At 40.3% G+C, this 14,254-nt stretch overlaps 2 protein-coding genes across 2 annotated transcripts; one reads left to right on the forward strand and one right to left on the reverse strand.

Annotated features, from left to right (window-relative positions):
• The first annotated feature begins 1,694 nt into the window (after nt 1-1,694).
• Nucleotides 1,695-10,025, forward strand: LOC117304949. Its single transcript, XM_033789595.1, has 2 exons — nt 1,695-1,827; nt 5,989-10,025. Exon 2 carries the CDS (start codon nt 5,994-5,996, stop codon nt 9,525-9,527), a length of 3,534 nt encoding a protein of 1,177 aa, XP_033645486.1. The 5' UTR covers nt 1,695-1,827; nt 5,989-5,993; the 3' UTR covers nt 9,528-10,025.
• Nucleotides 10,026-11,593: 1,568 nt separating this feature from the next.
• On the reverse strand, nt 11,594-13,719 carry LOC117305325. Its single transcript, XM_033790184.1, has 2 exons — nt 12,905-13,719; nt 11,594-12,443 (listed from the first exon to the last, which is right to left on the reverse strand). Exons 1-2 carry the CDS (start codon nt 13,110-13,112, stop codon nt 12,163-12,165), a joined length of 489 nt encoding a protein of 162 aa, XP_033646075.1. The 5' UTR covers nt 13,113-13,719; the 3' UTR covers nt 11,594-12,162.
• Nucleotides 13,720-14,254: the final 535 nt, after the last annotated feature.

A 14,254-nucleotide genomic window follows, 5' to 3' on the forward strand; every position in this document is an offset into this window, starting at 1 on the left:
ACAGACTATAGTTTGGAATTTACCGGCTTCAACGTTCACATAAATATATCATTGGGAGAACACCAACTTCGACTACCGTACTTTACTTATGCTACTCTCACACTAGGGAGAATAATGCAAGCGAATGTGCTTACGAACGGAAATATTAAGCAATGGCTCAAACTTCGCAACATTCACCACAAATTCACAACGTTCACAAGTCATTCTCCACCTCCTTACGAAGATTGGTCACTTGATGCTGCTCTCACACGGCGAATATGCTAGCGAATATGCTATCGGAAGGACATATTCGACAGTCGCTCAGACTTCGCAGCATTCGCCGTGTCTTCGTTAGCGTTGGTAACAAATTCGGAACGTTCACCAATTATTCCCCAACACCTTACGTCGATCGCTCAATTTACAAACCGGGTAGATTGCTCGTCGTTCAGCAGCCCGGTCTTTTTGTCGTAACGAATAAAAGACAAGATGTTGCCGCGCCACCGATTACTGGGTTGAGGGGGAACAAAAGGCTTACTGTGAAGTTGGGAAGAAAACCGTGTCCCTTTGTTGTGTGTGATGAATACACGGAGCAATAGGAGACTTTCCAACGCTAGGTGGCAGCAGACATACCGGGTAAATTTCCATTGTTCACGTTGTTCTGAACATGCGCATAATTCTGAGAACAATGGATTTACCCGGTAAGTCTGCTGCCCTCTATCGTCCCAGAAAGTCTCCCATTGGTAACACAAGTCGCATGTGAATGACATCTAGCAAACTTTAATCTTAAGTTTCCAATCACTAATTATGTGCAAAGTCCATTTCAAATTTGTGTATTTTTTTTTCGATAAGTATACAATTTTTTCTTTCATTTCAATTTAATTTTCAAGACTGAATGTACAAGTGAGCAATAATTATGACTTACAATTCCACAAAGCCCATTTATTTACAAGCAAATTTTGTTCGTTTAAAATTCCTACTCTTTAAACGATGTGACCTGTGACATCGCATGTTCAGGTAGAAAGCCACAGAGCCTGGACTTCCTGCAGGCACGATTATACACAGCTCAATGTAAGAAAACAAAAAACGTCGGATCTTGTAGTATAATGAAATATCCTCCGTTCATTGTTGAATAATGGTAAACACAAAATTGCTCGATAAACATTTTTGAAGACTTTGTAGTAAGTTCCTTTGGCAGTAGCCAAGCACAAGTTTTAGCTATTAGTGGTCTGCCATTGGAGATATGTACCAATTCTCCTTTTGTGTGTGACCATTAATATGGTTCTAAAAAAAAAAAAAAAAACAGTTACAAAAGTAGCAAAAATTTAGTAAAAACATTGCATTACAAACAATCATATTACACAGAATAAAATACATTTGTTTGTGTCAACTATAACAAACCAGGTGTTAGTGTGATGCCATAAAATAAACGTTATAACCACCATGGATGTTTTGTCAGTATGGTCGTAGACTTAGTTACAAGCCTGTGATTGTGGGTTTAACTCTGCCATAGCCAATACATTATTGTCTAAAATTTCGACCTCTTGTAGATTAACCTCCGTTATTAGCCTAGTTAGGGCGTTTTAAGATAGCTAATCCGCTCGAGAGTTTGGCGTGACTGAGGCTGATAAAATAACCGCGATATCAGACTTGAAATCAAGTCTAGTGTGGTCGCGTGACTTATACTTTATAACAACTCATCACCAGGAATGCAACTTTCATTGTGTGGAGCCCTGTGGTACGTTCTTCACGTATTGTTCCTCGGTGCAAAAGAGGGCAACACGCAGCCATTGCTATCGGCGATAATTTGAGTTCCTCCTGAGCTGTGACGGACGCGAGAAGGAAGCACTGGTAAGTTATGATAATAAGTAATGAATGTTGGCTCTGAGAAGAGCCGGTATGGTCTCGTTTCGAACAGTATACTTCAGGAGAAGAGTATACTGTTCGAAACGTCGAGACCAAACCGGTTTTTTCAGAGCCAACACTCCCCCTAGAGATTTACACATGGTTGTACCTGCAAGTTTACTATATAATTGCAGCTTCTCCTGTTTTCTCCACAAGATGCAAAGCTTCAACCAATACAACGTAATGATATAAGTAGCCTATTCGTATTGTTGGTTTGTCCCAATCTTTAGTGAGAGGCATGCTACTTGTTGATACAACAAGTTGATATAATTATGAGTAACACATGAAGGCCCAACTTAATAAAGCCGTTCTTAGCAAAGGGACACTTTGCCTTGGATCGGTCGAGTTGGTCCATAAAAAGCGTTTGAAACATTTTGTTATATGAAATCGATATGGTTATAATGTGATATAATGATCCACACACACACATGCCTCGTTGCATGGTTTTCCTTATACGTTGTAAACTAACCCGTGAACTTAGCTCGCAAAGTAACAATACATAATTTATTTTTGCTACCAAACAGTTGCTGGCAGACTAATAACTATTGTGTAATCCACCATATTATGCATAAACTGACAATCCCGATCGATCGGCCATCTGGGTAACGACAACCGATTACACATTTTTTGCATTAAAGCAATTGAAAAAAAAATACATATTATAACGCTCACGGAGCGATAAACCATTTTAACGGGAATTCGGGTGAATTTATTTCTCATTAAATAATAATGACATTTCCAGGCGGAATTAGTAACAAGGGATGATTTCTTCTTTGATCATCATTAGACCGTGTAAGTTTTGTGTAAATTTGTGATCTAAAACGGTTATTTTTTTTTCTTACCAATTCTGTAATAACAATTATAACAAGTAGTAAACTCTTTGTCTGGAATTATCCAAAAGTTTAATAAATAAATGTGACTTGAAAGCCATCTATATGCCTTTTGCTACAAACGCACATGAAGTACACAAACCCAAAATCTAAGAAAATTAAAAACAAATGCCCACGCCCTCCCCATTCCGCCGAAACAAAAAAAGGCATATATACGAATAATATAAAAACATATATATTTTTTGTATTACAACAAAATAATTATATTCTACATGAAAGTACATTAAAGGCAGTGGACACTATTGGTACTTGTCAGAGACTAGTGATCACAGTTAGTGTATCTCAACATATGCATAAAATAACAAACCTGTGAAAATTTGAGCTCAATCGGTCGTCGAATTTGCGAGATAATAATGAAAGAAAAAAACACCCTTGTCACATGCAGTTGTGTGCTTTCTGATCCTTGATTTTGAGACCTCAAATTCTAAACTTGAGGTCTCGAAATCAAATTCGTGGAAAATTACTTCTTTCTCAAAAACTACGTCACTTCAGAGGGAGCTGTGTCTCACAATGTTTTATACCATCCATCTCTTCCCATTACTCGTAATCAAGAAAGGTTTTTTGATGATAAATATTTTGAGTAATTATAGTGTCCACTGCCTTTAAAGTCACCTGGAAATATTTGTTTCCCTTCAAAAATTAGAGTATATTATGTTCCCTAACAATAAAATAATGTTTGAATAATTGTTTTTAACTGTGGGGGTGACTCCGCCTACCCCTTTTGTGACGTCAATCGAGGAAAACTTTGCCTCGATCGAAGATCGAACAAACGTACGTGCAAGTACATTTAAGTCCCAGTCGTGAGTTTGTACGTTTCGAAAAGGGTTTGTTCTTGCATTTTTCCGGCAATGTCGACCAGGGCTCGATTTCACAAAGCAATAAAATCCATCGTAAGACAAATTTTCAGTACCACCATAGTGATTTGCATTGTGACATCACACTTTACTAAGCAACTACGACTGATTTGCAGTTGCGATCAATTTTAGCTCTTTGTGAAATCGGCCCCAGGTGTATTGCTGCTGGACGCAGCAAAACAACTAAAGATGGGGGTCAGTTTGCAAAGTTGTCCGATCCGACGTCTTTTCCAGCGCTGTGCAGCAAACACATCGAGAATCCGGAATACACTACACATTTTGACATGAAGAGAAAAGTTCTATTCTAGAACATGACGCCATCCCAACATTTTTCCAGCTAGTGGGGAAGTCGAAGAGAGTACCTGAAAAACGTAACGAACCATAAGGACCATTTGCCTAAGGTGAAAAAAAAAATAGGTATTGTTTCAACTTTGAGGGCATGTTTTTAGCTTGCGCCAAGCGTCACTATCTTGTGTTGGCACTGCATGCGATTCATCGCGCATTGACTGACGTCACAGACAGCGCCCTCTCGGGTAGGGCTTATTTTCAAACTTGTAAATAGCATGGAAACTTATTTTTGTAAACCTTAGTTAATTTTTTATTCATATTCCACTCATCAAAACATATATTTTAGTGACAAAAGCTTTATTTTGACAAAATACCACTTCCAGGTGACTTTAAATTAGAAAACGACTTATGTTTCTCTGGTTCGCAGACATGCAACTCGGCAAACTTGTCAACCTCCTAAACCCCCTGAACTGCATGGGAAAATGTGTACACGCTTGACCCTTTAGGAGCGATAAGAAGGCATATTTTAGTACTACGGGTAAATAAATGTGTTTGGGGCACAGTTATTCTTCTAACGGTCTGAACAGATGAATAGATGTTCCTTGGCCCAAAACTAAAGATTGAAACATTCTAAAAAAAATGTACACATTGTGTCATTTGTTCACTGTACTTAATTCTCATTTCCCAAAAACTACAGCATCTCAGCAAGTAATATTTGCAGGGAAGCTTTCTACTATCATTATCTTCAAACTGTATAAGTTAGTGTAAATCTGCGGACATTGTGTTTTTTGTCCTACAAAACAAAAGTACATAGACCCTTCAAATAAAAACACAAAATCATAAACTTTCTGAGGGGGGAAATCAGCCCACAGACACACCCTGCCTTTAATTATGACGAAAACAACAGCTGTTCTGACGACAGTGTCTGAACAGACAATACTAACACTGATCATGGAGGAAGGAAGAGAAGGAGCTCGAACGACCCGCAAAACCGCGGAGAAAAGAATACCCTGACAATGCCCCTGTCTGACCAGTGGAAAAAGATAGGAGACCTCCAGCTGGACGGCCAATTAACGAGCAGGGTTAGATCTCTTTGTACAGAACGTGCGGTACCGCCGCTCTGCACCGTGGCCTTCGTGTAAAGTTGAATCATTGGAGACAAGAATTGTGAATATACACGTTTTCATTTACCGTTTGTGGTGTTTCACTGAAATATCATGGCATATTTTTACATTTTTTGTGACTTTCTGGTCACTAGCGGTGGTTCAAAATTTGGGTATTAGCACACGAGGGTGGTTGGTATTCAATTGTGTTTTTCGATTTGGTGAGCACAAGTGTACACAATTTTTATCAGGTCTCAAAAAAGTTGTTTTTTCTGTATCATATCCATACGGCGTACGACACCATGGTTGAGTGAAGAACCAAGTGCGCACGCGCAAACTCACACACGCCAGGTCACCCATTGTCTGTACACGTACATGTATAAGGTATGTGGGTGATTATGAGGTGTCGTTAAACGACCGCGGTACCACGGGTTCGACTTTTGAAGTCCCTTCGTTTGAGCTCCTTCTCTTCCTTCCTCCATGCACTGATAGAGCAAATTTTGCGTGTGTGCAGTTAAGTGGCTCTGTTAAAAAAAAAATTAAAAGTGAATTCATAAATACCTCAGACAGTTTCGCTATTCCTATTGGTGGTGAAAGCGCACAAATTCGTCCAACAAGGGTATTTTTTCTTTCGGCATTTTCTCGCAACTTCGATGACCGGTTGAGCACAAATTTCCACAGGCTTGTTATTTTATGCTGATGATGGGATACACCAAGTGGAAACACTGGTCTTTGACAATTACCAAACGTGTACAGTGCCTTTAAACAGATAATGCTTTTTGAGAAGGTTTTTCACTTCGAAGCACTGCGTTTATGGAAAAAGATATCAGCTTTAATCATCAACAAAATGAATGTCTGAATTAAATTGGAAATGCTTGATGAGGTCTGTTCACGTTACGGGATCCGTACTTGTAAGATATTGGTATCGAACTTGTAATTAATCATGTTGTCCGTGTTTGATTGTTCCCACAGCAACAATGGAGTTTGTTTGGCTCTCTGTGGCGATTTGGTTCACCGCCAATATGATATCGACCATCTCTTCAAAGGCTGCCATGTTAGACGCTGCAGTCCGTGGAACTAGTCACACCCTGACAGACTGGACACCAGCGTTTGAAGAACTACTGTGGCTCGATCTGACCGTTCTTCAGCATTTAACCGGATCCATCGCGGCCAGCTTCTGGGTTATTGTCATTCAACGCAAGTCCATCTTCGCTGACCTGACTATTACGAGCACTCGGTACATGCTCATTGCAGCTGCTGGGAACGCTCTGGGAAACATGGCGACGAATGCTTCTTTTGCAGCCGTTAGCTCGAGCATTACTCAAGTCATTAAGTTATGCGAACCTATTTTTACCTTGGCTCTGACGTTGCTCCTGTACAGACAAGGTAAAGAGTTGATTTCCTCTCTATGGGTCTCGGTCGTTGTCATGGTAATTGGATCATGTATGTTCATATCAAGCCAGTCATCGTTTAATATGTGGGGGATAGGAGCTGCGGCAATTTCAAATATAGCCTTCCCTGTTCGGAACATCTACCTGAAGAAGTCTGATTTATCTGCACATCAGGATCCTCTTCAACAATTTGCGGCAATTTCTATCTACAGTGTTATTATTCTTATCCCATGGGTAGGGGTTAAATATTTATTCTACGCCTTGCCGAGACTTCACCCAGCAGAGAGCATCATGTCGAGTATTTTCCATTTCATCTATAATGCAGCATCAATAACCGTTCTGCAAGCTTTCAACCCAGTCGTCCATGCCTTACTGAATCTTTCCAAACGTGTCATTGTTATCATCGCTAATTTGGTTTATTTTGCCACACCAGTCTCTCTCCAAATGGTCACGGGTCTGTTGATCTTCTTTACTGGGCTTGCTCTTCTGCAGTTGCGTCGTAACCTAAAATCCCCTGAGGCGGGAAACCTCGATATTGGGAAACACAAACCATCTTCTTTTGTTAACACACTACTTCTTGTTTGTACCGTCTGTTTTGCGGCCTTTGGATTACGACACAGTTTATACAACATTCAATCAGACAGGTATTCAGAACGATTTCAACAACACTATCCGAAGATAATTACAAAACTCCGTTCAGCTCAACTCCTTAACTTGACCACAGCTTGGGTTTACGACAACTCAGTACCAGAAAATATTGTGCAAAATCTAGCAAATATGACTGATCGAAATCTTCATTACAACCTTAATGTATATTGTGGAACATCTCAGTGTCTTGAGGCATTTGGACGTTTCAAGAGGCCGAACATAATGGTTAAATTCCTGGTATTGACTGACATCATGAGGGAAACACCCCTCGAAGAGTGGTTGGCCCGGCATCCTATTCATAAGATTATGACAGGTGTTAACTTCGAAGAATACCTCCACGATTCCGTCAGATTAGCTCTTCTCTGGAAACACGGAGGCATGTACGTCAACCCCTTGGTATCACTGCATGACTTTAAACTACCAGAGAGCAGCTACGCGTGGCTTAGCGCTGATGTAGTCACTACGAATATGTCTAGGGTCTTGCTGGACCTGTGTTACTTCCCACCTCAGCACTCGTTCATTATGAAACTCATGAAGGCATTCACTGATCAGTTTCCTCATCAAAACATCCCCAAGACATCAGAGAGCAAGGCCAAACTTTTGACTTTCAATTTTCCTGCAATCGTGAGAAATATGCATAATGCCTTAAAAGACCAGGAGATATCGTGTCCGAAAATCATCGCGATTACAACAGGAAAACTAACCACCAGTGGTATCAAAGAACATCATTTCGGGACGCTCTCGTATGACCTACGTATAAAAATATCCGGCTCGTCAAACCTTGGGGATGAAATGCAAGGTTTCTCGGGTGTTGGGTTCTTGCCTTTTGTCGACAACTTCGTCGACAGAGAAGACTTACGGAAATCACAAAGCGGTGGTCAGATCACGATGTTCTTGAATGCATGGTGGGGCACTCCTAGTACATATTGGCCACCGCCAGAAAACATTGATCCAATAATTGTGTCCATGCACTTTACTGCCGGGCTTCAAAATAAAATTGCACAAGGCAAAGCGTTCTTTGAAACAAAAGCGCCAATTGGTTCTCGGGATACAGACACCCTAGCATTCTTTCAGAAAAACAAGATAGATGCGTTCTTTTCTGGCTGCCTCACTATTCTTACCCAAAACCCAAACACCGGCAAACCAGCAAACGATATTTTCATGGTAGATGTCAATTCAAACTACCAGAAATACTTTCCCGAAGATGTTAGAAAAAATGCAAAGAGACTATATCACAACTTGTCTAACGTAACAAGAAATGATATGCTTGCACGTTACCAAACGGCTTATAATTTGCTAGAGTCATATTCGCGCGCCAAATTGGTCATAACTCAACGTCTACATTGCGCTATGCCTTGTGTTGCTATGGGTATTCCGGTTATATTTATTGATTCTCCACGAATGCCTGGAGGAGGAGGTAGCTCTAAGAGAGGCAGCAGCCGTATCCAAGGACTCAAGTCGGTGTTCCACACTCTAGATATGTATCAAATGTCAGATGAAGATGCCAAGACGTGGTTAAGTGAGTTCAAGTGGAATAATCCTCCTCCCAACCCAGGTGTGAGTGATGTCATGAAATTTCGTGCTACTGACTGGAACATCATTCGGAAAAACCAACATCTGTACGATAGCGCTCGCAAATTCGGGATGTTGCCTCTTTCAAGATATAGTTCAGATGCATCGAAGCAGCTATTATTTCATGTGTTGCTTACACGTAAAGAGGACGAGTCGACTGTAAAACCAACCTGGTTTGAAATGAGATCTGTGGAATCGATTCTACGGCATCATCCTCTAGCTACAGTTAACGTCTATAGCGACACTGTACAGCAAAGACAGTTTGACGTCCTGACTGAAAGTGGTTACAACGTCCAAGTACACAGTTTGAATCTAACTGACATGGTAAAACATATGGCTTTAGACTCGTCTCTAACAAACATGTTGTCCAAGAACAGTGACACACTGGATTGTGACCTCATTCCGATGCTGATTTTGTACCGCTGGGGTGGGATATACATGAGCCCAGTTAACATCTTGGTGCGGAGTATCGACAAGCTGAAACACAACTCCCTACTTTGGAAAAACGAAGGAAAGCAACAGTTTGAGATGTCGTTCATGAAGTTTGAGAAGGAACACGTCTTCGTAAAGACGTCGTTGATAGCGCTTTTGCAACGGTCAGTCGGGGTTAGTGGAGCACAAACTCTGACTGAAACTTGGCGGAGAGAAAGTGAAATTAGTCCAAACGTGGAAGGTATAGAAGCAAATAACTTCCACGTTTCATTCACTTCTGAGAATAAGAATGAATGTTTTGACAGCAAAGATGGCGCTACGTTTGATGCAAACATGAAGAAAGTAAAATCTAATGTTTTCCTCGTACGAGTTGAAGGCTTGAAGAACTTTTCTGGAAAGTTAAAAGACGGAACGATATGTAAATATATATATAACTCTTTTTGTGTGTTGTGTAATGAAAAATATTGATGAGGTAAAATTGGAAGGACAAATCTCGTTTCACCATAAAATGGGCCTTTTCGAGTCAATATTGTAACCAGAAAAACAGAATTGTCATAGCATGGTGTCCCTATCTTACATCATAATGTGTATTATCATTGCCTAGAGGTTCAGACTCAAGCTCTGGTGTTTCTGATCAGCAGAGTGTGGGTTCGAGTCCCAGTCATGAAACGTGTGTCCTTTAGCAAGACGCTAAACCATGATGCTTCGTCATTTGTATGGGACGTACAACCGTTGGTCCCGTGTGTTGTGTAACGCACGTAAAATAACCTAGTGCAGTACTATTGTAAGAAGAAGGGGTTCGCTCAGTGTTGCTGGTTTGATTGGCAGCATCTACTAACTGTGAGCTATCTAGCCATGTTGGCGGCCTCACCATTTTGTCAATATCGTTGGCTTTAATGACTTGCTTTGCAACTACAGTCGACTCCCGTTAAAGGCAGTGCACACTATTCATTCATTCATTCATTCATAATTGGTTTATTATTTTAAAAACAAATTCCCATGGCGACCGGAGGTCGAATTACAGGAAAATATACAGAGATTAAAAAATAAGAAAAAAACACACTATTTCACATTATTTAAGAAATAATTGATTAAGGAGAGACAAATATTTACAATGTATAAAATAAATTGTTCTGAAAGTTGCGGGGAAAAAAAAACCTGGATAAAAAAATATTGCTATTGGTAATTACTCAAAATAGTTATTAGCATAAAACCTTTCTTGGTGACAAGTAGTGGGGAGAGGTTGGTGGTAGAAAACATTGTGAGAGACAGCTCCCTCTGAAGTGCCATGGTTTTGGAGAAAGAAGTCATTTTCCACGAATTTGATTTCGAAAGCTCAAGTTTAGAATTTGAGGTCTCGAAATCAACCATCTAAACGCACACAACTTCGTGTGACAAGGGTGTTTTTCTTCTTTCATTATTATCTCGCAACTTTGATGACCAATTAAGCTCAAATTTTCACAGGTTTGTTATTTCATGCATATGTTGAGATACACCAAGTGAGAAGACTGGTCTGTAACAATTACCAATAGTGTCAACTGTCTTTAAGTGCAGTGTTGGAATCTCATGTCCGTATTTTTGTCGAGATATTTGACACCATCATGGAGAAGGCAAAATAAGGTGACTGTGGCTCGGAGGAAAAGTACTGCCGCCCGTCGCCGGCAATGCGGAAGGAGAGGGTGTGGGATTTTTTTTTTAATAATAACTGCCTTTTTTAAGCCATTTTGGTCAATTTTGCGCTTACTTTTTAGTTATTTTTGGTGTGCACAATCTGTTTATTTATTTATTTATTTTTATTTATTTTTTGGGGGGGGTGGACTTCAACCCCAATCTTTTCTGCTTTTTGGAAATTTTTTAATAATTAGTTTGTTTATTGATTACATGAATTTCTTCATGTTTGTCCCTCAAGCACATTGTTTGTACATAAACCCCACATATTCCCCATCCCCACACAAGTAACTAAGGGGCTGAATGCACATTCCGAGTTTCTCAGGGGAGAGGGCTGTTTTAGAAGCAAAATTGGAATGTGAAACCCCCTAGAAATTGAATATTTGAAGTCAATAATTATTAATGTCGCTTCCCTGGGAGAAGAAAGCGAGGGGACTTTATTTAAGAGATATGCACGAAACGGAGACACCTGGCCCGAGAGAAAAGACAATAACCATATTATTATTCCTTCGCTATCTGTAGGGGGCCTAAACGTGTCTAACTTACCATTTCAACGACCGGGATTAGACTATTATTAAGAAAGAAAGCAAGCGATTCAGCTATATTATCCAGTGCAGTTCATTGTTATTTATTCAGATTTGGGCATACGCCAAATGCAATAATTAGGTACGTCTACCCATGTGACATGTACAGGGCCAAATTTCATGGCTCTGCTTACCGCCGAATTTTGCGCTTACGATCACGATTCCCCGCTTACGTTCAAGCGCCGAATTTCTGCGCTAGCCTTGCAAGCGTAGAATGCCTAGTAACGTGGAGTACGCACGCGCAGAAGCCAAAATTCGCCGATAACCCGTGAAATACGCTTGCCGTAAGCACAGAATGTCCTGCTTACCGTGCTTACGGTAAGCAGAGCCATGAAATTGGGCCCTGGCCTATAAGATTCGGCCTACTGCACACGCATGGACGTAATTTTTAAGTTTGCGTATCCGTGCGTTCACGTTATGGTACAGACCTAGAGAGACAAACATTATTTTCGTGAGTTGTTTTACTCAATTTTCTTCTTTAGAAACTACAGCGCCTCAACAAATGATAATTTAAGTGAAGCTTTCTAACATCATTATCTTCAAAGTGTGTACGTTATATGTAAATCTGTAGACATTGTGTTTTGTGTCCTTAAAAAAAGTAGCAAGACCCTTTCAAAACGACACCTTGTAATAAAACACACTCCGAATTGGTGTATCCAAACTCAAGCGAAACATAACAAACCTATGAAAATTTGAACTCGATTGGTCATCGAAGTTGCATGGGTGTCAACAAATAATTATTTTAATATCCTCAATTCGAATTAAACATCTGTCATAATAAATCTTACACAGTATAATTCGAACAATATAACAACTTGAAACGCAGAGTAATGGTTTTAATAATGTCCTTGTTATTCGGCACAAAAGGTGTAGAAGATCCAGTTTGCAGGCTTGTCGTACGAGCCGATACCAATGTAGTTAACAGTAACCCTCATGGTCTCATCATGCCACTCCAAGAAGGGGGTAACCTCGCCCCCTTTACCCACCTTGATGGTTCCACGGTCGTAGGTCAACCAGAACCGGCGGTACTCCAACTCGGACATGATGCCTGGGGTGTGTTGCTCAGCGTATCGTTGCTGGCAGATCTTCGCACATTGAATAACAGACCATTCATTGCTCCATGCACCGAGTACTGTAAGGGGGGGGGGGTTGCAAAAAGCCAAAGTCATATCAGACAATACTAAAACTATTTATTTGTGGATCCAAAACTTGAAAAGAAAGATATCTCTTTTTTGTGATGAATACACGAAACTAGTGGCACCTGCACTCGTTGGTCAGATCAAAAAAGTTGCGTATTCAAAATCCGCTGTGCATGCTAAAATAAGTGTTCGTCTAAAATTGAGTCGGACTTAACTACTTTCTCGGAAACTATAGCACCTCAGCAAATAATAGTTTCAGTGAATCTTTCTTCAATCTTTAGCTTCAAACAGTGTGTAAATTTAAAATTGTTATTCTGCTGGACATTGTGTTTTGTGTTACTTAAAAATGCCCTGACCTATCTTCAAACCGTGTAAGTTTAATGTAGATCTGCAGACATTGTGTTTTGTATCCAACATAAAAAAAATCCTAATCCTATTCTTAAATAAATCTTACCTGCGAGATAGTATGATATCTCATTGGTGAATTCAGATAGAGTTATAGAGGCATCACGTGTGCCTTTTACGGAGAAATCAAGTCTGAATACGTCACTTGACTGGAGCCGTGGATATATGAATTTATAGACTTTATCACCACTAACTACATCAACTGGACACTCTGTAAAAGAAATAAAATTGATCATGAGAGGAGCGTTGGCAAACATTATTCTTGAACTGTCAAAGAGAAGAAGAAAACAAATTCAACACAAACCACGTCGGTAGTTTTTAGTCCGGATTGTTCCCGTTGTTAAGTTTTTAACTAAATAAATTGTATTTTTTGCCCGAGTCTTCTCTTGAAGACAGACAGAGCATACTGGTTGAAACGTTGGGTATTTTTGAACTGTAGTTTATTGTGAGGGTGGGGTAACTATTGAATAATTGCACTGCGAACTTTGCCGTTTTAAGCTGGAAATCCTACGTATGTTCAACAGCTATTTTACATACCTCCATGATTTTCTTCGTCAAAGTACATCCAGCCGTTAGATGGTTGCAGGTCAGATTTATCACTGGCATACACAGCGGAGTTTAACTCGCAGACTTCAGCATCTTCGCGGTAGTTGAATGACTTACAGGCATCTTCTTGCAGACAGAAGACCGCACAAGAGACTTCAGAACGAGCCGTAGCGCTGCGGTAGACTTTGCCACGGAGTGCGTGATCACGTATTGGGCCGTGGTAGAAAGTATGTTGGGTTCCTTTTCTTATTTGGTCAGTACGGGAGTCGTTTTGGCATTGAATATTGAATCGACCAGAAGCGACTGCAGCGTAGACTAGCAACGAAACAGCAGTTAGAAATACAGGGATACCCATGCCGTCACGCTGTACTTAACCAATAACCTGAGATGGGAGGTTGACTTTTAAACGAGACTACTTTTTATAATGGTATGCTAAACACGGCGAGTGTATCATTACTATGAAGATTATCAGTAAACAGAGCAATGTACGAAAAGCATCCAATGAATCAGCAGAAGTATCACCAAACAGTGCTGCTGCGACCAGTTCTATCATCAAAATGGCGTCTTTCAAGCTCTGTGTTTCGTTTACATCATCAATTTAAAGGTCAGATTTGTGATGATTGGGTTAATTTGTTGTATCTCACACACACACACTTGGCTCGAATCTACTCAATGTATGTACCGTGGAGTGAGTTACCGAAGTACACAACGACTTAATAAAGCAACAGCCCTAATACGTCAGCCGTAGTCGTAGCCGTAGCCGTGTCACCGCCAATTGGGGTACTTCATACTCCATTAGCGTCACTTACGACTTCATAAAATCAATGTGGTGCACAAAGAACACTATTCACGT

The sequence above is a fragment of the Asterias rubens genome, chromosome 22 (assembly GCF_902459465.1).
Source record: "Asterias rubens chromosome 22, eAstRub1.3, whole genome shotgun sequence".
In the NCBI taxonomy this organism is placed as follows: domain Eukaryota; kingdom Metazoa; phylum Echinodermata; class Asteroidea; order Forcipulatida; family Asteriidae; genus Asterias; species Asterias rubens.